This window comes from Ranitomeya variabilis, chromosome 5, assembly GCF_051348905.1.
Source record: "Ranitomeya variabilis isolate aRanVar5 chromosome 5, aRanVar5.hap1, whole genome shotgun sequence".
Taxonomy (NCBI): Eukaryota; Metazoa; Chordata; class Amphibia; order Anura; family Dendrobatidae; genus Ranitomeya; species Ranitomeya variabilis.
Window position 1 is genome coordinate 312,855,638 of NC_135236.1, and position 27,057 is coordinate 312,882,694.

Sequence of the window (27,057 nt, forward strand, 5' to 3'; positions counted from 1 at the left end):
GATCAGATAAAATAAATAATAGTTGGCAATTATGCTTTTGTTTTCTACAGGCATGGTGTCGGGATTTTCAGAATGAGTAATTGGGGACCTATGTGCCTTACACACGGATAATGTGTGATATGTGTTTTGTGTGTCTGTGTTGCCTGGATTCTAGATAACAGAACATCTGCTGCTTTACCGAGAACAAGCAATGCTTCACTGCACCTTGCTATTAAGCAGCACTGTTTACTGGGCTTTATCATAGTGTTCTTGTCACCCAGCTTTTTATCAATGTAAGTAATGAAAAGAACTTCATATGCGGCTTCTGTTGATCTTTACCTGATCGAAATATGCACTAAAACAATGAGCATCACACGTCCAGTTCAGACAATGATAAGAACCTGCAGCTGAAGTATACATTTATTTTTATCTACCAAGAGAATAAAACCCCATGCTGAACTGCATGCAAAAAGGTGTTTGCGGAATTGAATAGTATGGTAAACTATGCTCTTAATGCCAAGAAGGTGTGCCCAGATAAACCATATGCCAACAGGACACTCTTTAGGCTTTATAGCTCATGAATATGTCACATGATATCTCTAAACAGTTTCTTTTTATTCTTCAAGCTTAACTTGTGAACACCATTGTCTGGTGAAAACAAGTTATTACCTATCCTCGGAATAGGTGTTAACTTATTAATTGGTGGTAATCCAACAGCTGGAACCAACATGAATTAGCAGTGAACTTCTATGAGGCGTCTGGTCACTGCTATTTCTGGCAGCCCTGTAATAAATGAATAGAACCGCGGTTGGGAATTCGTAAGGTTGCTACATTCTAAGGGGGTTAAAAATGCTTTGTCGGCTTCACACCAATCAATGAGTTATCACCTATCTAGAGGATAGGTGGCAACTTTTTAACAGTCGACTCTTTTAAGTGAATAGAGTCCTATTGTTTAATGTCATAAAACTCAGCCTTGTGCATTGTCCCCTTACACTGTCTGTGACTAGGTGTAAAGCCCCCATAGAGGATAGATAGCTGTCAGCTAATCATTTGGCTGATCCTATGGTCCACAGCTGTCTCTCCCACAATAAAGAGAAATGCTTGGCTGGGCCAACTGCTCCTGTTTCCTCCATTACAGCCGCTGGCAGTGTCTTTTCTCTCGAGGAATAAAAGGATTGACTGTCAGAAATCCATCGTGCCTGATACATATTAGACTGTCTGATTCCAATGGTATCGGTGAGTTTGGCCAATATTAATCTAAGGTGAATGGCGGCCTTAAAACTACTTCCTACAGCTGGAACCCCCCTGCTTTGGCCTCTGTGCAGTGCGACAAGAGATTGCAAAACCCAGCCGACATGGCTCTGGGCAATTGGCTTCAATCAACCTTTGGCCAAAAAATGAATGAATTAATTAGTAGGACATTAACTAATTTGTTCTCTACACGATTTTTACAGAGAAGGATCATGGTGTGGGTTAATAAACCACGAGAGTGATATTATTTTTTTGTTTCATTTAATTATTAACCCCTTCCCAATATTGGACATACTGGTATGTCCAATGTTGAGTCTTTGTTTTTCTGTTTCCTGAGACTGCATGTTTTCCAGCTGATGATAGTAGTGTTATTCATAACCATAATTAGAAATAGATAGCCATAATCTGCCTCTAAAACAGCTACAAGTGAAGCTGAGCCCTGCCTTCTGCTGTTAAATGCCACCGGAGAGCGCGCCATCCTAAGCGCCCATTGGCCCTTGGGATGACGGGGAGCTGATGACTTGCCGTGACAGCCAGGTGTCTGCTGAAGATTCTATGCCTCTCATAACGGTGCTTCTATGAAAACCAACCTGCAGCTGTCATCTATAGGAGACAGTGATTTTACTATATACTGTGGTATTGCAGTGCATAGTATAAGCAATCAAATTAATTACGGGTTCAAATACTGTAAAAATACTTTTTTTTTTTCAATTAAAACTTGAATCACCCTATTTTATATTCTATAGTGATGAGCGCGTATACTCGTTACTCGAGATTTCCCGATTGCATGTTTTATTAGGGAATCCCCACATGTATTCAGGCTGTCTAGCAGCAGCAAATCATGCAGCTGCGGGGACACAAACATAATCTACGAGCACGCTGAAATACTCTGAGAACACCCAAGCATGCTCGGAAAATCTCGAGTAACGAGTATACTCGCTCATCACTAATCCTCTACTAAAAATAAAGAAAAAAAGCCACACATTTGTGGCATCTCCAAATCTGTAAAAGTCCAATATATCAAAATATAAAATGTATTAACCCGATTGGTAAACATAATGAGAATCAAATTGCGGCTTTTCAGGCACTGCAAAACTGCACAAAAAATGCAATAAGCAGCGCAAAGAAAAAAGAAATAAGACCTCACACAGCGCTATTGACCAAAAAATGAAAACATTACAGAGCCCAACAAAAATAAATACGGTAAGTAAAAAATAAATAAGTAAATAAATACTAGCATGTTTGGTATTATTGTAATCATGCTGGCCTAGAGAATCATATTGCACTTTAGTTTTTGCCATCCCCTCTTCCATGTCTGCAAGGGGTTTATTTCTAAGTTTTCTTTTTAAGTAGCTCAGTCTAGTTTTTTCCACAAATGCAGTATCGTGCTGTATTAGTAATCGTAGGAACACTTGAAACCTGCTTATATGTTTATACTATTTTATTTGGGGCCTTTTTATGTGATAGGGGCTTACTTACTTTTTCAATTGATCTTTTCCAATTTTTCAGGTTTCCACTTGAATAGGTCAAATGGTTCTGATCCTAAAAAATGTAAATAAGTTAGCCCATAAACATATTCAGCACTAATTTAGAGATTTTTCACAGACTAAAGGGATTAGCTCAGCACAGTTATTTTCCTTAGGGTACTACTGGTCTTTGATGTCAGATGCTGCAATTTTAGATGTAGGGCCTGGTTCCTCAGATCTCTGGCAAGTTACCAGACCTTTAGGCTTGAAAAAGTCATGTGAATGGAGATGACTTTTTCCTTCTTTATGTATATCTAGTGTAAATGCATAATTTCATAAAGAGTAACTAAACCTTTATAACTTTATTAATATATTTGAGGGCCTCTTAATTTCATGCAGATCGGTGGGGGTCCGCTTACACAACGTCCTATAACAGAACTGCACACTGATCATGTTATAATTGACAGCCCATTCACACTACCAATTTTGAAAACAGACATGGAATCTGTTTAAAAGAATGATCACATGCGGCATTGGATTCCATTTTAAGCTTGAAAATTACCAGTAGAAATCGACAGAGACAAAACTGAATCTGAAATTTGATCCATTTAGTGGATTAAATGTAAAAAATAAAACCGGGAGTAATCAGGAATAGAACATTTATTTCTATAAAGCAGTGTTTCCCAAACTCCAGCACACACGGCCCCCACAGGCCATGTTTTCAGGGTTTCCATAGTATTACCCAAGCGAGAGAATTCCTGATGTTTTGATGATACTTCCATCACCGGTGCAATACTAAAAAAAATCCTGAAAACATGATGTGTTGGGAGACGTGAGGAATAGAGTTTGGGAAATGCTGCCATAAAGAAGTAGATGTCGCAGAAGGAAAATTTAGCTTGAAATGGGTAATTTCTTAAACTCAGTCTGGGAAAACATTTTTTGTTTTAGTTTTGGCAGTTATGTGAAATAAATTAAAAGGCTTGTCCATTACTAAGAAATTGTTGATCGATCCAATGCTTATAGTTACATAGTTATTAAGGTTGAAGGAAGACTTTAAGTCCATCTAGTTCAACCCATAGCCTAACCTAACATGACCTAACATGTTGATCCAGAGGAAGGCAAAAAAAACCCATGTGGCAAAGAGTAAGCTCCACATTGGGGAAAAAAATTCCTTCCCGACTCCACATACGGCAATCAGACTAGTTCCCTGGATCAACGCCCTATGACGGAATCTAGTGTATATACCCTGTAACATTATACTTTTCAAGAAAGGCATCTAGTCCCCTCTTAAATTTAAGTAATGAATCACTCATTACAACATCATACGGCAGAGAGTTCCATAGTCTCACTGCTCTTACAGTAAAGAATCCGCGTCTGTTATTATGTTTAAACCTTCTTTCCTCCAGACGTAGAGGATGCCCCCTTGTCCCTGTCTATGATTAAAAAGATCATCAGAAAGGTCTTTGTACTGTCCCCTCATATATTTATAGATTAAAATAAGATCACCCCTTAGTCTTCGTTTTTCCAAACTAAACAGCCCCAAGTGTAATAACCTATCTTGGTATTGCAGACCCCCCAGTCCTCTAATAACCTTGGTCGCTCTTCTCTGCACCCGCTCTAGTTCAGCTATGTCTTTCTTATACACCGGAGACCAGAACTGTGCACAGTATTCTAAGTGTGGTCGAACTAGTGACTTGTATAGAGGGATAATTATGTTCTCCTCATGAGCATCTATGCCTCTTTTAATACATCCCATTATTTTATTTGCCTTTGTAGCAGCTGCCTGACACTGGCCACTAAATGTGAGTTTGTCATCCACCCATACACCCAGGTCTTTTTCATTGACGGTTTTGCCCAGAGTTTTAGAATTAAGCACATAGTTATACATCTTATTACTTCTACCCAAGTTCATGACCTTACATTTATCCCATTAAAGCTCATTTGCCATTTATCAGCCCAAGCTTCTAGTTTACATAAATCATCTTGTAATATAAAATTGTCCCCCACTGTATTGATTACCCTGCAGAGTTTAGTGTCATCTGCAAATATTGAAATTCTACTCTGCATGCCCCCTACAAGGTCCTTAATAAATATGTTAAAAAGAAGAGGGCGTTAAAAAGAAGAGGGCCCAATACTGACCCCTGTGGTACCCCACTGCTGACCGCGACCCAGTCCGAGTGTGCTCCATTAATAACCACCCTTTGTTTCCTATCCATGAGCCAGCTCTCAACCCACTTACACATATTTTCCCCTATCCCCATTATTCTCATTTTATGTATCAACCTTTTGTGTGGCACCGTATCAAAAGCTTTTGAAAAGTCCATATACACTACATCTACTGGGCTCCCTTGGTCCAGTCCGGAACTTACCTCTTCATAGAAGCTGATCAAATTAGTCTGACATGAACGGTCCCTAGTAAACCCGTGCTGATACTGGGTCATGAGGTTATTCCTCTTCAGATACTCCAGTATAGCACCCCTTAGAATGCCCTCCAGGATTTTACCCACAGTAGAGGATAAGCTTACTGGCCTATAATTTCCGAGTTCAGTTTTTGTCCCCTTTTTGAATATTGGCACCACATTTGCTATACGCCAGTCCTGTGGTACAGACCCTGTTATTATGGACTCTTTAAAGATTAAAAATAATGGTCTATCAATGACTGTACTTAATTCCTGCAGTACTCGGGGGTGTATCCCATCCGGGCCCGGAGATTTGTCAATTTTAGTGATTTTTAGACGGCGCCGTACTTCCTGCTGGGTTAAGCAGGTGACACTTAATGGGGAATTTTTGTTATCACTGATCATATTGTCTGCCATGGGATTTTCTTGTGTAAATACTGATGAAAAAAAGTCATTTAGCATATTGGCTTTTTCCTCATCCTCATCCACCATTTCCCCCAGACTATTTTAAAGGGGGCCAACACTATCATTTTTTAGTTTCTTACTATTTATGTAGTTACAGAATATGGACAACTATTCCAGAATGCATTTAATCCACTTGGAGACGACAGAGCATGTTATATTATTCTATTAACACACGAATCTGAGCCATGCTTTCATATGGCAACACTAGCCAGTCAGCCACCGATGATGCAGAAGGGGCCAGTTTAGGGGCTTGTTTGCATGTGAATGTGTCAGATCCGAATTACTCAGTCCCAGCAGCAGTTTTCAGAATATGTAATCGTTAGGCTATAACCCAGCTTTCCCTGTTTCACCAGCTGTCTGACAATACATTATCACTGAGCTACATCACAGCTTTCCTAGTCTCAGAATATATCGACACTGAGCCATAACCAAGCCTTCATAGTCTTACCAGCAGGGTCAAAGTGCCTCATCACTGAGATGGAACATGTTTCCAATTTCTGGGGTCAGTAAGTGTAGATTGATTCCTTATTTTTATTGAGTGAACATTTTTACATAATCGCACAGCAATTATTATAATCTACTGCATTTAATTGCCATAGTAACATAGTTAGTAACATAGTTATTAAGGTTGAAGGAAGACTTTAAGTCCATCTAGTTCAACCCATAGCCTAACCTAACATGCCCTAACATGTTGATCCAGAGGAAGGCATAAAAAACCCATGTGGCAAAGAGTAAGCTCCACATTGAGGAAAAAAATTCCTTCCCGACCCCACATACGGCAATCAGACTAGTTCCCTGGATCAACACCCTAACAAGGAATCTAGTATATATTCCCTGTGACATTATACTTTTCAAGAAAGGCATCCAGTCCCCTCTTAAATTTAAGTAATGAATCACTCATTACAACATCATACGGCAGAGAGTTCCATAGTCTCACTGCTCTTACAGTAAAGAATCCGCGTCTGTTATTATGCTTAAACCTTCTTTCCTCAGACGTAGAGGATGCCCCCTTGTCCCTGTCTCAGGTCTATGATTAAAAAGATCATCAGAAAGGTCTTTGTACTGCCCCCTCATATATTTATACATTAACATAAGATCACCCCTTAGCTTTCGTTTTTCCAAACTAAATAGCCCCAAGTGAAATAACCTATCTTGGTATTGCAGACCCCCCAGTCCTATAATAACCTTGGTCGCTCTTCTCTGCACCTGCTCCAGTTCAGCTATGTCTTTCTTATACACCGGAGACCAGAACTGTGCACAGTATTCTAAGTGTGGTCGAACTAGTGACTTGTATAGAGGTAAAATTATGTTCTCCTCATGCACATCTATGCCTCTTTTAATGCATCCCATTATTTTATTTGCCTTTGTAGCAGCTGCCTGACACTGGCCACTAAATGTGAGTTTTTCATCCACCCATACTCCCAGGTCTTTTTCATTAACGGTTTTGCCCAGAGTTTTAGAATTAAGCACATAGTTATACATCTTATTACTTCTACCCAAGTGCATGACCTTACATCTATCCCCATTAAAGCTCATTTGCCATTTATCAGCCCAAACTTCTAGTTTACATAAATCATCCTGTGATATAAAATTGTCCTCCTCTGTATTGATTACCCTGCAGAGTTTAGTGTCATCTGCAAATATTGAAATTCCACTCTGTATGCCCCCTACAAGATCATTAATAAATATGTTAAAAAGAAGAGGGCCCAATACTGACCCCTGTGGTACTCCACTGCTAAACGCGACCCAGTCCGAGTGTGCTCCATTAATAACCACCCTTTGTTTCCTATCCCTGAGCCAGCTCTTAACCCACTTACACATATTTTCCCCTATCCCCATTCTCATTTTATGTATCAACCTTTTGTGTGGCACCGTATCAAAAGCTTTTGAAAAGTCCATATACACTGCGTCCACTGGGTTCCCTTGGTCCAGTCTGGAACTTACCTCTTCATAGAAGCTGATCAAATTAGTCTGACAGGAACGGTCCCTAGTAAACCCATGTTGGTATTGGGTCATAAGGTTATTCCTCTTCAGATACTCCAGCATAGCATCCCTTAGAATGCCCTCCAGGATTTTACCCACAGTAGAGGTTAAGCTTACTGGCCTATAATTTCCGAGTTCAGTTTTTGTCCCCTTTTTGAATATTGGCACCACATTTGCTATACGCCAGTCCTGTGGTACAGACCCTGTTATTATGGACTCTTTAAAGATTAAAAATAATGGTCTATCAATGACTGTACTTAATTCCTGCAGTACTCGGGGGTGTATCACATCCGGGCCCAGAGATTTGTCAATTTTAGTTATTTTTAGACGCCGCTGTACTTCCTGCTGGGTTAAGCAGGTGACACTTAATGGGGAATTTTTGTTATCACTGATCATATTGTCAGCCATGGGATTTTCTTGTGTAAATTCTGATGAAAAAAAGTCATTTAGCATATTGGCTTTTTCCTCATCCTCATCCACCATTTCACCCAGACTATTTTTAAGGGGGCCAACACTTTCATTTTTTAGTTTCTTACTATTTATGTAGTTAAATAATATTTTGGGATTATTTTTACTCTCTCTGGCAATGAGTCTCTCTGTCTCAATCTTTGCTGCCTTGATTTGCTTTTTACAGAATTTATTTAATTTTCTGTATTTATTTTATGCCTCATCACTACCTACTTCCTTTAATTCTCTAAATGCTTTCTTTTTGTCACTTATTGCGCCCCTTACAGCTCTATTTAGCCATATTGGTTTCCTCCTATTTCTAGTATGTTTATTCCCATACGGTATATACTGTGCACAGGTCCTATCCAGGATCCTAATAAACGTCTCCCATTTCCTTTGTGTATTTTTATGTCTCAGGATATTGTCCCAGTTAATTGCACCAAGATCCTCTCTCATCCGTTGGAAATTTGCTCTCTTGAAGTTTAGTGTCCTTGTAACCCCCCTACTACACATCTTATTAAAGGATATATGAAAACTTATTATTTTGTGATCACTATTCCCCAAGTGACCCCCCAACCCTTATATTTGATATGCGGTCTGGCCTGTTGGTTAATATTAGGTCTAGCAGTGCCCCCCTTCTTGTTGGGTCCTGAACCAGTTGTGAAAGGTAATTGTCTCTCATAGTTGTCAAAAACCGATTACCTTTGCTGGAACTGCAGATTTCCGTTCCCCAAACTATTTAAGGGTAGTTGAAGTCACCCATAATAATGACTTCTCCTTGTGTCGCAGCTTCATCTATTTGCTTTATGAGGATATTCTCCGTTGCTTCCATTATTTTTGGAGACTTATAACAAACCCCTATCAGTAATTTATTATTTTTCCCCCTCCCCTTATCTCCACCCACAGGGACGCTACATTTTCATTAGATTCACCTATATTATCACGCAGGATGGGTTTTAAGGATGATTTTACAAACAGACACACCCCACCCCCTCGCTTATCTGTACTGTCATTTCTGAAAAGGCTATAGCCCTGCAAGTTAACAGCCCAGTCATGGCTCTCATCCAGCCATGTTTCAGATATCCCCACCATGTCATAATTATGCTCCAACAACATTAGTTCTAATTCCTCCATTTTGTTGGCGAGGCTTCTGGCATTAGTATACATGCACTTGATGTTCCTCTCTGTACCTCTATTCTTTCTTAAATTATTATTTGATCTAACTCCATCCCCCATGCCACCGCCACCCCCAACTTCCTTATTTGTGCCCAGGTCTCTATCTGCACTATCTTCCCCTCCTATAAATTGAATACCCTCCCCCCCATTCCCTAGTTTAAACACTCCTCCAACCTTCTAGCCATTTTCTCCCCAAGCACAGCTGCACCTTCCCCATTGTGGTGCAGCCCTTCCCTAGCATAGAACCTGTAGCCAACTGAGAAGTCAGCCCAGTTCTGCAGGAAGAAACCCAAATGCCTCCTTCCTACACCAATTCTTGAGCCACTTATTAACCTCCCTAAACTCCCGTTGCCTCTCTGGCATGGCACGTGGTACAGGAAGTATTTCGGAAAATACCACGTTGGAGGTCCTTGCTTTCAGCTTGCAGCCTAATTTCCTGAAATCATTTTTAAGGACCTTCCACCTACCTCTAACTTTGTCATTTGTGCCAATGTGCACCATGACTGCTGGATCCTCACCAGCCCCTCCCAGTAATCTGTCCACCCGATCAGCGATGTGTCGGACTCGAGCGCCAGGTAGGCAGCACACCGTTCGACGATCCCTGTCTTTGTGACAGATTTCCCTATTTGTTCCCCTAATAATTGAGTCCCCCACTACGAGCACCTATCTGGCCTGCCCTGCTCTCCTACTTCCCTCCTTACTGTAGCAGCCACTCCTCCGGCTTTCAGAGGACATGCCTGGCTGCAGTAGTGCTACCCCTGTACTGGCACCCCCCTCATCTGCCAACTTGGCAAACTTATTGGGGTGTGCCAGATCAGGACTAGCCTTCCTGGCACTCTTCCCTCTACCCGGCCTTCTAACTGTCACCCAGCTTGCTGCTTCACTGTCCTGCAGCTCCATCCTACCATCCCCCTCCTCATCTATCCCATTGAGTGTCTGCTCAGTGAGCAGAAGACTCCTTTCCATATTGTCAATGGATCTCAGTGTTGCCAGCTGCACATTTAGATTCATAATCTGGGCTTCCAAATGCACAACGTGCTCACATCTCGCACAGCAGTATGCACCATGGACGGGCTGATCAAGGATTGCATACATGTGGCAAGATGTGCACTGGATGGCATTAACAATTGTGGAGCACATTTCCTAATGGGGATTGCACCAGACAGAAAAGTTAAATAACAAATAAATGGTGGGACTGATGGATGGGACTGTTCTTCGGTCAAGTCTTTACCAATCACTATGACAATGAGAATGATGATCTTTGTGTTAATCTACCCTAAGGGTACGTGCCCACGATCAGGAATTGCTGCGGTTTAGACGCTGCGTATTTATGCAGCGTCAAGACCACAACAGCCAGAGGTTGCAGCATAGTGGATGGGATTTCTAGAAATCACATGTCCACTATGCATTCATAGTCTCCTACGAAACACCTGTGGAAACTAACATGCAGCACATCTTTCAAGACCGAAGCATGTCAATTTCTCTAGCGTCTCTGCAACAGCAATTTAATCAATAGAATGTATTGGAAGCGGTAAATCCGCACGGTTCAGTGAACTCATGCGGATTTACCTGCTTTCAGTAGACTGCAGTGCCTTGGACGCAGTGAACGCACGCTGCGTTCAAAGAGCTGCTACTTCCGAATTGTGGGCACATATGGTTACTTATTGCTTGCGAATACATTAAACATGTTGGTTGAAATGTCCATTTAATCTTCTGCAGTTAGACTGTCCCAGCTATTTGAATATGTGCTATCACCCATCTCAAGGAATGTATAGCTTGATAACCTTGTAATGCTGCTTCGTGCAATGATTGAGCGGAGCTATCTTCCATCAAGTTTCCAAGTTGCCTACTGTATATCTGGTGGCTGAGAACACGTTTGGCAAATCTGGTAATACCATTACCACTGTCTACATAAGGAGATTTTTTCATACAAATCTATATTATTATTGTGGTCTTGTTCTTAAAATCTGTCAAATATGTGAAACAATGACATTTTTGCATCATAAAATGGTATTTTAAGCAAGAGCAAAAAAATCAACAGTTTAGCTGCACCCTATGAAAATGTATTGATACATAATGGTAGACTAATATAATTTAAAGTAACATTTTATCAGAAAAAAACTTTTTTTCTTTAAATTTCAAGTCTCATTCTTAAAAAATTCTACGAAACACCTGTGGGTTCAAGATGCTTAACAAAACTGTAGCATCCACATTTTGGAAAGTACAGTAGATCCCTCAAGCGGTCTACTTTCTAAAATGTTTGTCTTCTTGTGGGAGGTTTTTGCTGTCTTGTCACCTTTGGGACTTTGCAAATGCAATACGGCATCCACAATCTACCGTATTTCAGTCAAATTTGTACTCTAAAAATTGAATGTGGGGTATCACTGTATTTGGGAGAAATTGTGTAGCAAATTATAGGGTTTATTTTCTCCTATTACTCCTGTTAGGCTGCCATCACATGTTCAGTATTTGGTCAGTATTTTACCTCAGTATTTGTAAGCCAAAACCAGGAGTGGGTGATAAATGCAGAAGTGGAGCATATGTTTCTATTATACTTTTCCTCGATTTGTTCCACTCCTGATTTTGGCTTACAAATACTGAAGTAAAATACTGACCAAATACTGATAGTGTGACGGCATCCTTAGAGGCACATGTCAGCTGTTCAAAACAGCGGACATGTGCCGGGAAAGATGTGGGCTCAGCGCCAGAGCGCACATCAAAGGGAGGGATTCCGACGTGGGCGTATTATTACACTCAATGTCGGAAAGGGGTTAAAGGAGAAACTTCTGTCATTACTGGCGCCTACGGCTCCTTTAACATCCCCTTTTATATAATTTCTTGACTGACAGTCAAATTGATAGTTCTTGTTGGCTGATCAACATTGTGTTAACATTTATGCTGTTTTAAGGATCTGTCTGTCTATCACGTACCTATCTATCCCATATCTCTCCATCTATTATGTACCTATTTATCTATCTATCTATTTATCTATCATCTATCTATCTATCTATCTATCTATCTATCTATCATGTATCTATCTATCTATCATGTATCTATCTATCCATTTATATCTATTTTTCTTTGCTCATAATTGTTATAAATTACCAATAAACATCTTTTGATAAATATATATTGTTCATATCTGCTGTAATTGATCTCTTCTGTGTATCTCTCAATATTACAGTATGGGTGTGTGACATTATTATTTGCTACTGCCATGTTTTAACACCTTCCCGCCTGTGCAATTTTTAAAAAGCACTTTTGTTTTTATTTTTTCCACCCCTTCTTCCAAGAGCTATAACACTTTTTATATTTCTGTTGACAGTGGCGTGTCAAGGATTTTGTTATGGTCAGATTGAAGGTTTGAAATGATACCATTCACTTTATCATGTATTGTACTAAAAATGGAAGAAAAATTCCAAGTTTGGTGAAATGGTAAAAAAACAAATCTCAATGATTGTTCTGTGTTTTTCTTTTTTTACGTCATGCATTGTGCAGTAAAAATGACCTGACCACATGATTCTTCAATATCCACATCAGTATCAGGCCTACGATACGAAACTTGTATAGTTTTTTATTGCTTCTCTTGTTTTTTTATTTAGGTAGTGAAAACATTTGGAAATTTGTAGAAAAAAAGTAGTTTTTTGCCTTTTTCTGAGACTCGTAACTTTTTTTTCTATCATTTGAGCTGTGCGAGGTCTTGTTTTTTTACTTGGTGAGCTGACTTTTTTATTGATTACATTTTTGTCACATACGTTATTTAACACTTTTTACTGTATCTTCTTTTTCTAGAAAATGTCAATGTTGCCTTTTCTTTTTTGTCTTTACAGAGTTTATCGTAGGGGTTAATAAATGTTATATTATGATAGATCAGACTTTTACAGAAGCTGCAATATCAAATACGCCTTTAAATATATTTTTAATTTTTTTTTTTTTTAATGGAGAAAATGGGGTTAGAATTATTATATTTTATTTCATATTTTTAAAAGGTTTTTACGTTTTACTTTACTGATTAGTTCTCTTACGGGAGTTAGAACCATCATTTCTTCACTTGTTCTATGTATTGTATACCATAATATTGCAGTATATGGAGAAAATGTCATTCTCACATGAAGAAAGAGGACGAAGATGTCAGCTATGAGTCCACTCCATACATGAGGCGCTGGCATAGGACTTACTATTATGCCCTATGTCGGGAAGGATAAAATAGACTTGATACATTTATTTTTGTATGTGAATATGTCTTGTTTTTCATCCACTTTTTGAATGTTATTAAAGGGCCACTGTCACCCCCCCCAGGCGTTATAAACTAAAAGAGCCACCTTGTGCAGCAGTAATGCTGCAGTCTAACAAGGTGGCTCTTTTAGTTTTTGATTAAGTTATTACCGCAATAAAACGTTTTAAAAATTGGCCAAACGTACCAGCGATTGTACCGGGAGGCGGTCCGAAGCGTCCTCTATGAATCTTCAAACTGCCGTCACTCTTCTCTTCAGGGCCGATGGTACCCGCCCCCTTCGCGTTGTTGCTTCAAATCCGGCGCCTGCGCTGTGCGTGCCTGCCTGGGGCCTGCGCAGTCTTCTTTGGCCGTCATCACTCACACGCAGGGTGCCTGACTGCGTCTGTGCGGGCAGTGCGGCCGCCCTGTTACTGAATCCCCGCCCCGCACTGTGTTATTCATTATGCACACTGCGGGGCTGGCATTCCTGGGCATGCGCACTGCACTGCGCTGTTCAGGCCCTCCCCCATCTCGGACGTTCTCCCTTGTCTGACGTTCCCCCTGCTCCCCCGCCTTCCGGCATTATTTTCGGCTGCCAGATTCCAAAATCTGGTGAGGATTAGTGTATATGGCGGCAAGCTGCTGTGTGCTTTGTCTCTCTCTATGTGTTTGTATGTTTTAATGCAAATGCATATTTACACCAGCAGCAATGAAAATTAGGTACTTGTGTGGGTGGCCATAAATTACAAAGCACTGATGATCAATACTGTTTTTTGGGGGAGCATTATAGGTTTACATTGTGTTCGGGCAATACGTTTTGCGAATATAGCTAGCGTATTGCACCAGCGCAATGTCTTTAGCGGGATTGCTTTTGCCGATCCCGCTATCGCAGATCCACAATCTGCGCTAGCGAGGAACGGAGCTGGGACGCTGAAAGCAGCATCTGAGGTCCGACTGAAAATAACGGCACATCGCAAGGGCGTGCCTAAAAAATGGCATGCGCTAGCGATGCGATCCAGATCCTAAACACATTGCCGTCAATGGGTGCGCTAACGGACCCGTTGCATGGCGTAACTTGCGACAATCACGCCATGCAGCGTACTCCTTTAGCGTTAACCCATTAACGCTTAGTGAACCTATTCGTAACGCACTGAACATCACTAAAGGAGGAGGGGTCTGCATTATACCGCATCAAAGAACAATAAACGTTGAGGGGTGACCATTATTACACCGTACTGCAGATCAATGCACGGTCAGGGGTCTGCATTATTATACCGCACTGATCATCAATAAACGGTGAGGGGGGATCATTATTATTCCGCACTATAGATCTATAAACGGTCATGGTGGAGCATTGAGTGGAGCACTTAAATACGTGGCACTGAAATACGTGGCACTGAAATACGTGGCACGTGGCAATGAAATACGTGTCACTGAAATACGTGGCACGTGGCAATGAAATACGTGGTACGTGGCACTGAAATACGTGGCAATGAAATACGTGGTACGTGGCACTGAAATACGTGGCACTGAAATACGTTGCACATGGCACTGAAATACGTGGTACGTGGCACTGAAATACGTGGCACAGAAATACGTGGCACAGAAATACGTGGCTCTGAAATACGTGGCACTGAAATACGTGGCACTGAAATACGTGGCACTGAAACACGTTGCACGTGGCACTGAAATACGTGGCACGTGGCACTGAAATACGTGGCACGTGGCAATGAAATACGTGGTACGTGGCACTGAAATACGTGGCACTGAAATACGTGGCACTGAAATACGTGACACGTGGCACTGAAATACGTGGCACGTGGCACTGAAATACGTGGCACTGAAATACGTGGCACGTGGCACTGAAATACGTGGCACTGAAATACGTGGCACGTGGCACTGAAATACGTGGCACTGAAATACGTGGCACTGAAATACGTGGCACTGAAATACGTGGCACGTGGCACTGAAATACGTGACACGTGGCACTGAAATACGTGACACGTGGCACTGAAATACGTGGCACTGAAATACGTTGCACTGAAATACGTGGCACGTGGCACTGAAATACGTGACACGTGGCACTGAAATACGTGGCACTGAAATACGTGACACGTGGCACTGAAATACGTGGCACTGAAATACGTGACACGTGGCACTGAAATACGTGGCACTGAAATACGTGGCACGTGGCACTGAAATACGTGGCACTGAAATACGTGGCACGTGGAACTGAAATACGTGGCACTGAAATACGTGGCACGTGGCACTGAAATACGTGGCACTGAAATACGTGGCACGTGGCACTGAAATACGTGGCACGTGGCACTGAAATACGCGGCACTGAAATACGTGGCACTGAAATACGTGGCACTGAAATACTGGAAAAAATATTTTAATGAAATAAAAACACACACTTTTTGACAAGTACTTTATTTTACGCTTAATCCATTTGAAGACCCTCGACCTGCAACAGAAATTAAAAAAAAAAAAAATTAATACTCCCTGGCCCTGTCCGCAGAAATCCAACGAGGGTCCCACGTCGATCTGCCATGGAGAACAGACACATCCGGAGATGTGTCTGCTCTCCACGGCTGCAGCAACACACTGACAGGTGCTCCGGCACCTGTCGGTGTCTTACTGTACATGCGCGAGAGTTTACCTGCGGTCATTGACCCCGGTACTCTCGCTTTACGGCACTACAGCGTGGGAAAGTTCACCCGCACCTGTAGTGCCGTAAATAGAGACGCCGGGCGCCATTGAACTCCGGAACAGTGCACGATACACTGATTTGTTTTTTGGGTTTTTTTTGGACTTTTCCCCTAGGGTGAGGGCTTTGCGTACCTGTATGTGCTGTATGGTGAGTATATACTCTATGTTATATGTACTGTGTGCCACGTATTTCAGTGCCACGTGCCTCGTATTTCAGTGCCACGTGCCACGTATTTCAGTGCCACGTATTTCATTGCCACGTGCCACGTATTTCAGTGCAACGTGTTTCAGTGCCACGTATTTCAGTGCCACGTATTTCAGAGCCACGTAGTTCTGTGCCACGTATTTCTGTGCCACGTATTTCAGTGCCACGTACCACGTATTTCAGTGCCATGTGCAACGTATTTCAGTGCCACGTATTTCAGTGCCACGTACCACGTATTTCATTGCCACGTATTTCATTGCCACGTACCACGTATTTCATTGCCACGTGCCACGTATTTCAGTGACACGTATTTCATTGCCACGTGCCACGTATTTCAGTGCCACGTATTTCAGTGCCACGTATTTAAGTGCTCCACTCAATGCTCCACCATGACCGTTTATAGATCTATAGTGCGGAATAATAATGATCCCCCCTCACCGTTTATTGATGATCAGTGCGGTATAATAATGCAGACCCCTGACCGTGCATTGATCTGCAGTACGGTGTAATAATGGTCACCCCTCAACGTTTATTGTTCTTTGATGCGGTATAATGCAGACCCCTCCTCCTTTAGTGATGTTCAGTGCGTTACGAATAGGTTCACTAAGCGTTAATGGGTTAACGCTAAAGGAGTACGCTGCATGGCGTGATTGTCGCAAGTTACGCCATGCAACGGGTCCGTTAGCGCACCCATTGACGGCAATGTGTTTAGGATCTGGATCGCATCGCTAGCGCATGCCATTTTTTAGGCACGCCCTTGCGATGTGCCGTTATTTTCAGTCGGACCTCAGATGCTGCTTTCAGCGTCCCAGCTCCGTTCCTCGCTAGCGCAGATTGTGGATCTGCGATAGCGGGATCGGCAAAAGCAATCCCGCTAAAGACATTGCGCTGGTGCAATACGCTAGCTATATTCGCAAAACGTATTGCCCGAACGCAATGTAAACCTATAATGCTCCCCCAAAAAACAGTATTGATCATCAGTGCTTTGTAATTTATGGCCACCCACACAAGTACCTAATTTTCATTGCTGCTGGTGTAAATATGCATTTGCATTAAAACATACAAACACATAGAGAGAGACAAAGCACACAGCAGCTTGCCGCCATATACACTAATCCTCACCAGATTTTGGAATCTGGCAGCCGAAAATAATGCCGGAAGGCGGGGGAGCAGGGGGAACGTCAGACAAGGGAGAACGTCCGAGATGGGGGAGGGCCTGAACAGCGCAGTGCAGTGCGCATGCCCAGGAATGCCAGCCCCGCAGTGTGCATAATGAATAACACAGTGCGGGGCGGGGATTCAGTAACAGGGCGGCCGCACTGCCCGCACAGACGCAGTCAGGCACCCTGCGTGTGAGTGATGACGGCCAAAGAAGACTGCGCAGGCCCCAGGCAGGCACGCACAGCGCAGGCGCCGGATTTGAAGCAACAACGCGAAGGGGGCGGGTACCATCGGCCCTGAAGAGAAGAGTGACGGCAGTTTGAAGATTCATAGAGGACGCTTCGGACCGCCTCCCGTACAATCGCTGGTACGTTTGGCCAATTTTTAAAACGTTTTATTGCGGTAATAACTTAATCAAAAACTAAAAGAGCCACCTTGTTAGACTGCAGCATTACTGCTGCACAAGGTGGCTCTTTTAGTTTATAACGCCTGGGGGGGGGTGACAGTGGCCCTTTAATTTAATGAGTGGTCTTATCTTTTAATAAACTATTACATTTTCATTATTGGCTATATCAAGTATTTGTGATATATCACATGGATTGGTGCTGATTATTTTTTATTGATACTACACAAGGTACAAACATAAAAACATTAATTATCTATTCTGGGAAAAATATAGTGTATTCACATTAGGTTCCTAATAAACCTCATTCAGCCTCGCAAAGTACATCATGCTGACCTACCAAGAATATTTCCAGGAAACCTTGTTAGACTGGGATTACCTGGAGAGGCATTGATTCTGAAGACAAATACAAAGAATGCATGTGTTACTTTAGATTCCTATTACTAATTAATTAATTTAAGCAGTTCTGGATGCCCCCTGAAGCTCTGCTTTCCTCCTACATTGCAAAACAATTTAAAAATGTTCTCCGTTTATTTATTTAAAAGGAACCTGTCAGCAGGATGTGCTCAGTAACCTACAGACAGTGTCAGGTTGGCGCCATTATACCAATTATAATGATACCTGGGTTGATGAAATCCATTTTTTTAGTTGTGTAATCTTCAGTTTTCAGTTAATGAGATTCTTGTGCTTCAGGGCGGGCTGTGGAGGAGTCTTTATGTGTTGCTCTGCTTAGATATTCATCCTTATGGATGCGACCTGCCTCCTATTTTACATACCGCATATTATATGGTTGGGAAAAAAAATCACATTCATCATGCAGGCGCTGTAGCTTGATAAGGTCGATAATATGCCTGTTTTTGTTTTGTTTAGACATAGTTTTATTTGAAAAAAAATAATAATTTTCCACTGCTTAGTTTTTCCCATAGCCATTCTTTAGAAGCGTTAAATTCACTAAGAACATGTAGATTTAACTGCGTGATTAGAACGCAGGGTTTTGGAGGCAGTGAAAATAAATTGCTTCTGAAACAATTCTATTACTGTTTGTGAGCACATAGCCTAAGACGCTGCTTTTTTACACAGCGTGAGGGGTATGTTAGGAGTTGAGTTCCCGCCGCTGCACAGGGGGAAACTCGAACCTTGTCTGCTGCGGTCTCTCATTCTGCATCAGCCGCAGTGGAGCCTGCTCAGCGGAGACGTCGGTCCCAGCGTCTCGCTCAGTCTGATTCTGTGCAAAGGGTTACTGCGGCCTTTCCAGGCTCTGCCATTGTAGCCTGTACTGATCAGCAGCGAGCAGACGTCTCTGGGACTAAGTCCTGCTTTTCCCCTTCTGAGCATGCCCAAAGAAAGACCTCTCAGTGGTGGTCTGGGGTCACATGCTCAGGTACTGCAGTAGCTCCTATTGGTCCTCCAGGAAGGTCCTGAATTTGCTCAGTTACTGTAGCAGTTCTTATTGGTCCCCTAGGAAGGTCCTGAACTTGCTGCAGCTATGAAAGGTTTGCATGGCCGCACGGCCATGCGCTAGTATACACTTGTTTATGTGTGTGTGTTGTGAGTGAAAGTCGCTCTTTAATCATCCCCTTCCTTGTGTTTGAATGCTCGCGTAAGGAGGATGATTGTAATCTAGCGCCCGACTTTACCAACATAGTACACAAACAGCGTCTATTGCTGTGACCGCCAATGCGGCGCCGTGCGCTATCACTGCGCTTTCCAAACCCAAGTCTAGGTGGTTAGTGGCGTCTGTCAGTGCGGCACCACATGCACTCTCATGCTACTTTATTTCCGTTACGTGCGGTACTGCGGCCCTGTGACGCAACAGGGTTCGCTTCTTTCACACAGGGTGAAGCTAACCCGTGTGTGTATTCTCATTGTACCACCATATAGTTCGTCATTGCTTAGCAGCAGTTTCCATCTCTACACAGTGGACCCCAGGCTGCAAACACACCTTATTCCTTTTCTCTAATTATTTGGTGCTTTCCGCTAGCCTTAACAGGGTGTAGACTGGACTGTCGCATTCCTACCGTTGAAGACACCAATAGTTTTGTGTGTACTGTGTCTTGCATTTTTTGTGTATTTTTTCGTTACATATTGCACTTCTTGTTAATAGTAAATATAGGTCAATATTTTTTGTGTTTATTTGTGAAAATATCAGAATTTTTGCAAAAATTATGCAACAAGTTTTTCACACCTGGATTTTGGTATTCTCTGCCATTCTTCCTTGCAGATCCTCTCCAGTTCCATCATGTTGGATGGTGAAAGTTGGTGGACAGCCATTTTCAGGTCTCTCCAGAGATGCTCAATTGGGTTTAGCTCAGGGCTCTGGCTGGGTCAGTCAAGAATGGTCACAGAGTTGTTCTGAAGCCACTCCTTTGTTATTTTAGCTGTGTGCTTAGGGTCATTCTCTTGTTGGAAGGTGAACCTTCGGCCAAGTCTGAGGTCCAGAGCACTCTGGAAGAGGTTTTCATCCAGGATATCTCTGTACTTGGCCGCATTCATGTTTCCTTCAATGACAACCAGTCGTCCTGTCCCTGCAGCTGAAAAACACCCCCATGGCATGATGCTGCCACCACCATGTTTCACTGTTGGGATTGTATTGGGCAGGTGATGAGCAGTGCCTGGTTTTCTCCACACATACCGCTTAAAATTATAACCAAAAAGGTCTATATTCGTCTCATCAGACCAGAGAATCTTATTTCTCATAGTCTGGGAGTCCTTCATGTGTTTTTTGCTAACACTAAGTGGGCTTTCATATGTCTTGCACTCAGGAGAGGCTTCCGTCGGGCGACTCTGCCATAAAGGCCCGACTGGTGGAGGGCTGCAGTGATAGTTGATTTTGTGTAACTATCTCCCATATCCCTATTGCATCTCTGGAGCTAAGCCACAGTGATCTTGGGGTTCTTCTTTCTCTCTCACCAAGGCTCTTCTCCCACAATTGCTCAGTTTGGCTGGACGGCAAGGTCTAGGAAGACTTCTGGTGGTCTCAAACGTCTTCAATTTAAGGATTATGGAGGCCTCTGTGCTGTTAGGAACCTTGAGTATTGCAGAAATTGTTGTAACTTTGGCCAGGTCTTTGCCTTGCCACAATTCTGTCTCTGAGCTCCTTGGTCAGTTCCTTTGACCTCATGATTCTCATTTGGTCTGACATGCACTGTGAGCTGTGGGGTCTTATATAGACAGGAGTGTGCCGTTCCAAATCAAGTCCTATCAGTTTAATTAAACACAGCTGAACTCCAATGAAGGAGTAGAACCATCTCAAGGAGGATCACAAGGAGATGGACAGCATGTGACTTATATAGGAGTGTCTGAGCAAAGGGTCTGAATACTTATGACCAGGTGATATTTAAGTTTTTCTTTTTTATTAAATTTGCAAAAATGTCTACATTTCTGTTTTTTTTCAGTCAAGATGGGGTGCAGAGTGTACATTAATGAGAAAAAAAAGAACTGTTTTGAATTTACCAAAAGGCTGCAATGAAACAAAGAGTGAAAAATTTAATGGGGTCTGAATACTTTCCGTACCCAATATATATATATATATATATATATATATATATATATATATATATATATATATATATATATATGGTTATATATAGTTATATATATAATTTTATATATATTTATAGTTAAATATTGTGGTAGGTCGACTCACTCAGCTGCTCACAGAGGTAGACTCAGGAACATTTCTTCTCCTGGTTAAATTAAATCATTTCATAGGCTAGTGCAGAGTTCAAGAAAATAAACATGACGTAGCAAAGCCGGGAAACAAAAAGATAACTTATAGTACAGTCCTTATACCTGCGGGAATCCGCTCGCTCAGGGTACAATCAGCACAGTTGCACATGAACACTTCTCTGAAGCTCTCCTGCCTCCAGACCATAGACAAAGAAAAAAACTCACTAGCTGGACATTTAACCTACCGAACCACCCCCTTGGGGTGGAGATATGGTGAGTAAGCATCCTGCCCATCTCTTACAGCTACTCACTACATAACATGGTGGAGAGAAACGTCTGCCTTTTCACATCACAGAGGATGGCAATCTTCGTGATACCATATCTCCCCTCACATACTATGCCAGTGACCCTGAACCAATATATATAGTTGTATGTACAGTGACATATAAAAGTTTGGGCACCCTGGTCACAATTAGGCTATGTGCACATATTGAGTAAATGGGTGCAGAAATGTCTGCACCATTTCTGCATTTCTTGTCAGGAAAAACGCAGCTGCCATAAGCACATTTTTTTAAATAAATTTTTGCAACATTTTTTGTGCTTTTTTGCCGCATTTTTTATACGTTTTTGCCACATTTTTTATGTGTTTTTGCCTGCATTTTTGGCCTGCGTATTTTTGACTGATTTGAATGAGGTCAATGGTGAAAAAACGCTGTGAAAAAAAAACAAAAAATTTACGCTGCAGATTATTTTCTGCACCAAATCTACAAGTCGAAAATACTCAACTTGTGCATTACACTTCAGGTTTCTCATTAAGTTTTCTGGCATCAGTATTGCTTCAGGTTTTTCTAGCAAATCTGCATGGCAGAATCGCACCACATCAACATGTGCAAAAGCCCTAAAAGGCCAAAAAGTTAAAGAGGACACATTTCCTTTGTATTTTAGGCAAAAAAAAAAATATTTTCATCTTTTACATTTTAAAAATTACACGCACGAGGACACACATGAAAATATTGCTCAATGAATGGAAAATTAAAATAAAGCATTACAAGTTTATATCACGTTGTAATTTTATTTGTACAGCTTTAATAGTACAAAAATGTAAAATTAATTTAAAAAATAAATTGTTTAAAAAAAATAAAATTAATTCTTTACTGCAGTATGCTTTTCACACATGATGTATTACTTATATATTCCTGTGACCAAATAATCTTAGTAACAAATGGCAATTACAGTTAGCTCAGTTCAGTCCAGATAATGATCTACCTGGAAGCTAATTTACCGTTTCTCTGTTTTCCTCAGGATCAAGCATGAGAACATCGTTGCCTTGGAAGATATCTATGAGAGCCCTAGTCATTTGTATCTGGTCATGCAGCTGTGAGTAGTCATTAATTACAATTTTCAAGCATTGTTCCCTGCTGGTCCCACAAATTCCTTCCATAATGGCTCTCATACAGAGGTACCATTTGATAAACATGTACTGTGTTGGTGTCATAGCCTGTAGGTATAATTTGCAATGTTACTATGACGACCAAAGTGTTTTATATCACGTTTCATTATAGAGATAATTAGCAGATATAATTGCATGTTTTTGTCTTGAGATGCATGACTTTTAACCACTTCGAAAGCAGTACATTGAGACGGGCTCCTACAAAGTCTATAGCTCTGGAAAGGAAACTACAGCACATAAATCAATACTATCAGTTATCAGTTATCAGTGCTGGATAACTCCTTACCCACCAAATATTAGGCTTTTCCTTAGAAAAATCTACATTTTGTTTTCATAGGGACTGGATAGAATCTTCCTTATGAAATAAAAATTGAGTCAAAATGTTTTTCAGTGTTTTAAATAAATAACTAGTTAATAACTTGGTAAAACCCTTTAGTACTGTTTGAGTTTCCAACCTCTCTCTCTTTCAGTCGAAAAAAACACCCCAAATGTTTGCATCACAGCAAAATTGCCTAAAAGGGTTGTCAAGTTAAACCAATTGATCACTTATCCATAGGATGGTTGATAACATGTTGATCACTAGGGGAGCAACCGCTGGGACCCGATCAGCAGAACGTGACATGTATATGCCTGTTATAAAATGGCACGGCAGGTCGAACGCCCAATATGTGGCAGCCAGAAAAAGCTAAGTGCAGCTATTTACAGCCCCAAAAGGAATGAATAGTGAAGTGTCCAAGCGGCCAACATACCACACAGTTTTGTAACAGGGTTAAAAGTTGGGGATAGAAATTCCTTTCTGTGTCAATTCCTGCTGGTCACAGCAGTCAAATCCTCACCGGTCATCAAGGTATCACCTATCCTGACCATGGGGCCTCACAGTCTGGCTTCTCCATTTCAATGGTTTCTACATCCTGAGGGTGCAGATTCAGTTGACTACAACTGTATCTGTTATTGGCTCCCTCCACCACTGTTCAGTCTGAAAATGGGGGTGGGGTGCTGAAACTGTGTTGTGTTGGATTTGTGTTTTGGAGATGGTACTAGGAGGTATAATGAGGTGCTTCATACTTTTTTGAGGTGGGAATGTGGGAGCCATCATACTGTGTAGTGGGGCAATGGGAGCACCACACTGTATAGTTGGTAGTGGGGGCATCATACTATATGGGTGGCTGTGGAAGTCATAATACTGTGTGGGGGTAGTTATACTGTGTGGCTTGGTTGTGGGGGGACATCTTAATATTTGTGGAAGACATCTTATTGTGTGGAAGACATCATATTGTGTGGGGGACATCATATTGTGTGGGGGGCTGTGGGTTCCATCATTCTGTGTGTGGGAGTTCACTGTGAGGGTCTCAAAATGTGTGTGGGAGAGCTTTAGAGACATCATACTGTGTTGTGGCCACTGTGGGAGCATCGTGCGTTGCTGGCTGCACTGTGTGGTCATCATTCTGCGCATGTGGAGGTACTGTGGGGGAACATTTTGTGGGAGAATTCACTGTGGGGGTATCATTCTGGGTTTTGGGAGGGCATATTTGGGGGCATCATACTATATGCAAGGGATATTGTAGTAGGTGAGGACACTAAAGGGCTTCAGTTTCAGCAAAATTACTATGTACATGCTGCAATACCTGTCCCTCGCCTTGTCATTAAAAATTGGAGGCATGCACGTATGCTCTTTGACCCTTCCTTCTTTGCTGAATGTTATTTGGGTGGTGGAGGGCAATTAAGACTAATGGGGCCCCATTATTTCTATGTATGCCCTGGCTATGTGCATAAACTCATATTTGGAAAATAGTTTAATGGTTTTTCTCTATTTTTTTATTAAAGGGAACCTGTCACCACCAAAATCGAAGGTGAGCTAAGCCCACCAGCATCATGGGCTTATCTACAGCATTCTGTAATGTTGTAGATAAGACCCTGATGTATCCTGAAAGATGAGAAAAAGAGGTTAGATTATACTCACCCGGGGCGGTCTTGCTGCTGTCCGATCCGATGGGTGTTGTGGTCCAGTCCGGGGCCTCCCATCTTCTTACGATGTCGTCCTCTTCTTGTCTTCACGCTCCTGCGCAGGCGTACTTTGTCTACCCTGTTGAGGGCAGAGCAAAGTACTGCAGGTCGCAGGAGCTGGGCCTCTCTGACCTTTCCCAGCGCCTGCGCAGCCTGCGCACTACAGTATTTTGCTCTTCCCTCAACAGGGCAGACAAAGTACGCCTGCGCAGGAGCGTGAAGACAAGAATAGGACGACATCGTAAGAAGATGGGAGGCCCTGGACCGGACCGCGACGCCCACCGCAGCTGGACCGCCCCTGGGTGAGTATAATCTAACCTCTTTTTCTCATCCTTCAGGATACATCGGGGGCTTATCTACAGCATTACAGAATGCTGTAGATAAGCCACTGATGCTGGTGGGCTTAGCTCACCTTCAATGCAATATATTTTTAATTGATTCTAAATAAAACTTTTTGTCTAATGTTACACCTATGTACTCCAGTGTTTTTTTTATCAGAAAAATATTCCTGAACCACCAGGTAGCCTTTGAATAATTAAAAGGAACCTGGTGGTTCACGAATACTTTTCTGATAAAAAAAAGCACTGGAGTACATAGGTGTAACATTAGACAAAAAGTTTTATTTAGAATCAATTAAAAATATATTGCATGTTAGAGAAAAAAAAGCACACTCAGAAGATATTAGAGAAACAGTAAAAAACATAATTTGATCGCTGCTGTTGAACCCACAGCAACTGCTGTATATAAGTAACTAGCTGTACTACCCGGCTTCGCCCGGGGTAATAACTGCTGTTAGCAAAATAGAATGTGTTAACAAAAATTTATTCTGCACAAAAAAACACAAAACAAATAGATAGAAATGTAATTATTAAAAGGCAAAAACTAAGCTAATAGAAGCATTTTACAACATATATTTCAACACCAGAGATATTCCACACAGATTTAACTAAATTGGCCAAGTAATGTGAAGTAATCTTCTACTACTTAATCGAGAGCCTTTTGATAAACGACATTCTTAGTTTTTCCTTCAGGTGCAAAGACAAACAGATTTTTGGCTGTTCCAACTCTTGAACAGGCCACATAAAGTTGACCATGTGAAAAGCATGGAGATTGTAAATCTAAGCTAGCTGAAGAGCCCGGCGTTGCCTGGGCATAGTAAATATCTGTGGTTAGTTATAGCACCTCACTTCTCTTATTTTCCCATCACGCCTCTCATTTTCCCCATCACATCTTTCATTTTCCCCCTCACATCTCTCATTTTCTCCCTCACACCTCTCATTTTCCCCCTCACTCCTCTTATTTTCCCCCTCACTCCTCTCATTCCCCCCTAACACTTGTCATTTCGACCTCACATCTGTCATTTTCCGATCACTCCACTATTTTCCCTCACTCCTCTCATTTTGCACTCACACCCCTCATTTTCACCTCACACCTCTCATTTTCACCTCAGTATATACATGTTTGTCATCTCCCTTATATATAGTATACACCTGTATGTCATCTCCTGAATATAGTATATACCTGTATGTCATCTCCCCTGTATATAGTATATACCTGCTGTGTGTCATCTCCCCTGTATATAGTATATACCTGTATGTCATCTCCTCCTATATATAGTATATACCTGTATATAATCTCCTCCTGTATATAGTATATACATGTGTGTCATCTCACCTATATATAGTATATATCTGTGTCATCTCCTCCTGTATATAGTATATACCTGTATGTCATCTCCTCCTATACATAGCATATACCTGTATGTCATCTCCTCCTGTATATACTATATACCTGTAGGTAATCTGCTCCTGTATATAGTATATACCTGTGTGTCATCTCCTTCTGTATATAGTATATACCTGTATGTCATCTCCTGCTGTATGTAGTATGTACCTGTATGTCATTTCCTCCTCTATATAGTATATACCTGTGTGTCATCTCTCCTGTATATAGTATATATCTGTGTGTCATCTCCTCCTGCATATAGTATATACCTGTGTCATCTCCCCTGTAAATAGTATATACCTGTGTGTCATCTCCTCCTGTATATAGTATATATCTGTATGTAATC

The 27,057-nt window shown here is 41.6% G+C and overlaps 1 protein-coding gene and 1 long non-coding RNA gene across 2 annotated transcripts in view; one reads left to right on the top strand and one right to left on the bottom strand.

Moving 5' to 3' along the window:
• Nucleotides 1–27,057, top strand: part of CAMK1D (calcium/calmodulin dependent protein kinase ID) — a 362,392-nt gene that overhangs the window by 247,171 nt on the left and 88,164 nt on the right. The window contains exon 3 of the mRNA XM_077264591.1: nt 22,835–22,909. Coding sequence (XP_077120706.1) covers nt 22,835–22,909 — 75 coding nt within the window. The remainder of the gene's footprint in view (nt 1–22,834; nt 22,910–27,057) is intronic.
• On the bottom strand, nt 1,552–23,906 carry LOC143775887 (uncharacterized). The gene is made up of 4 exons (XR_013215726.1): nt 23,819–23,906; nt 18,204–18,259; nt 2,710–2,772; nt 1,552–1,833 (listed from the first exon to the last, which is right to left on the bottom strand). It is a non-coding gene; the product is annotated as an uncharacterized LOC143775887 (long non-coding RNA).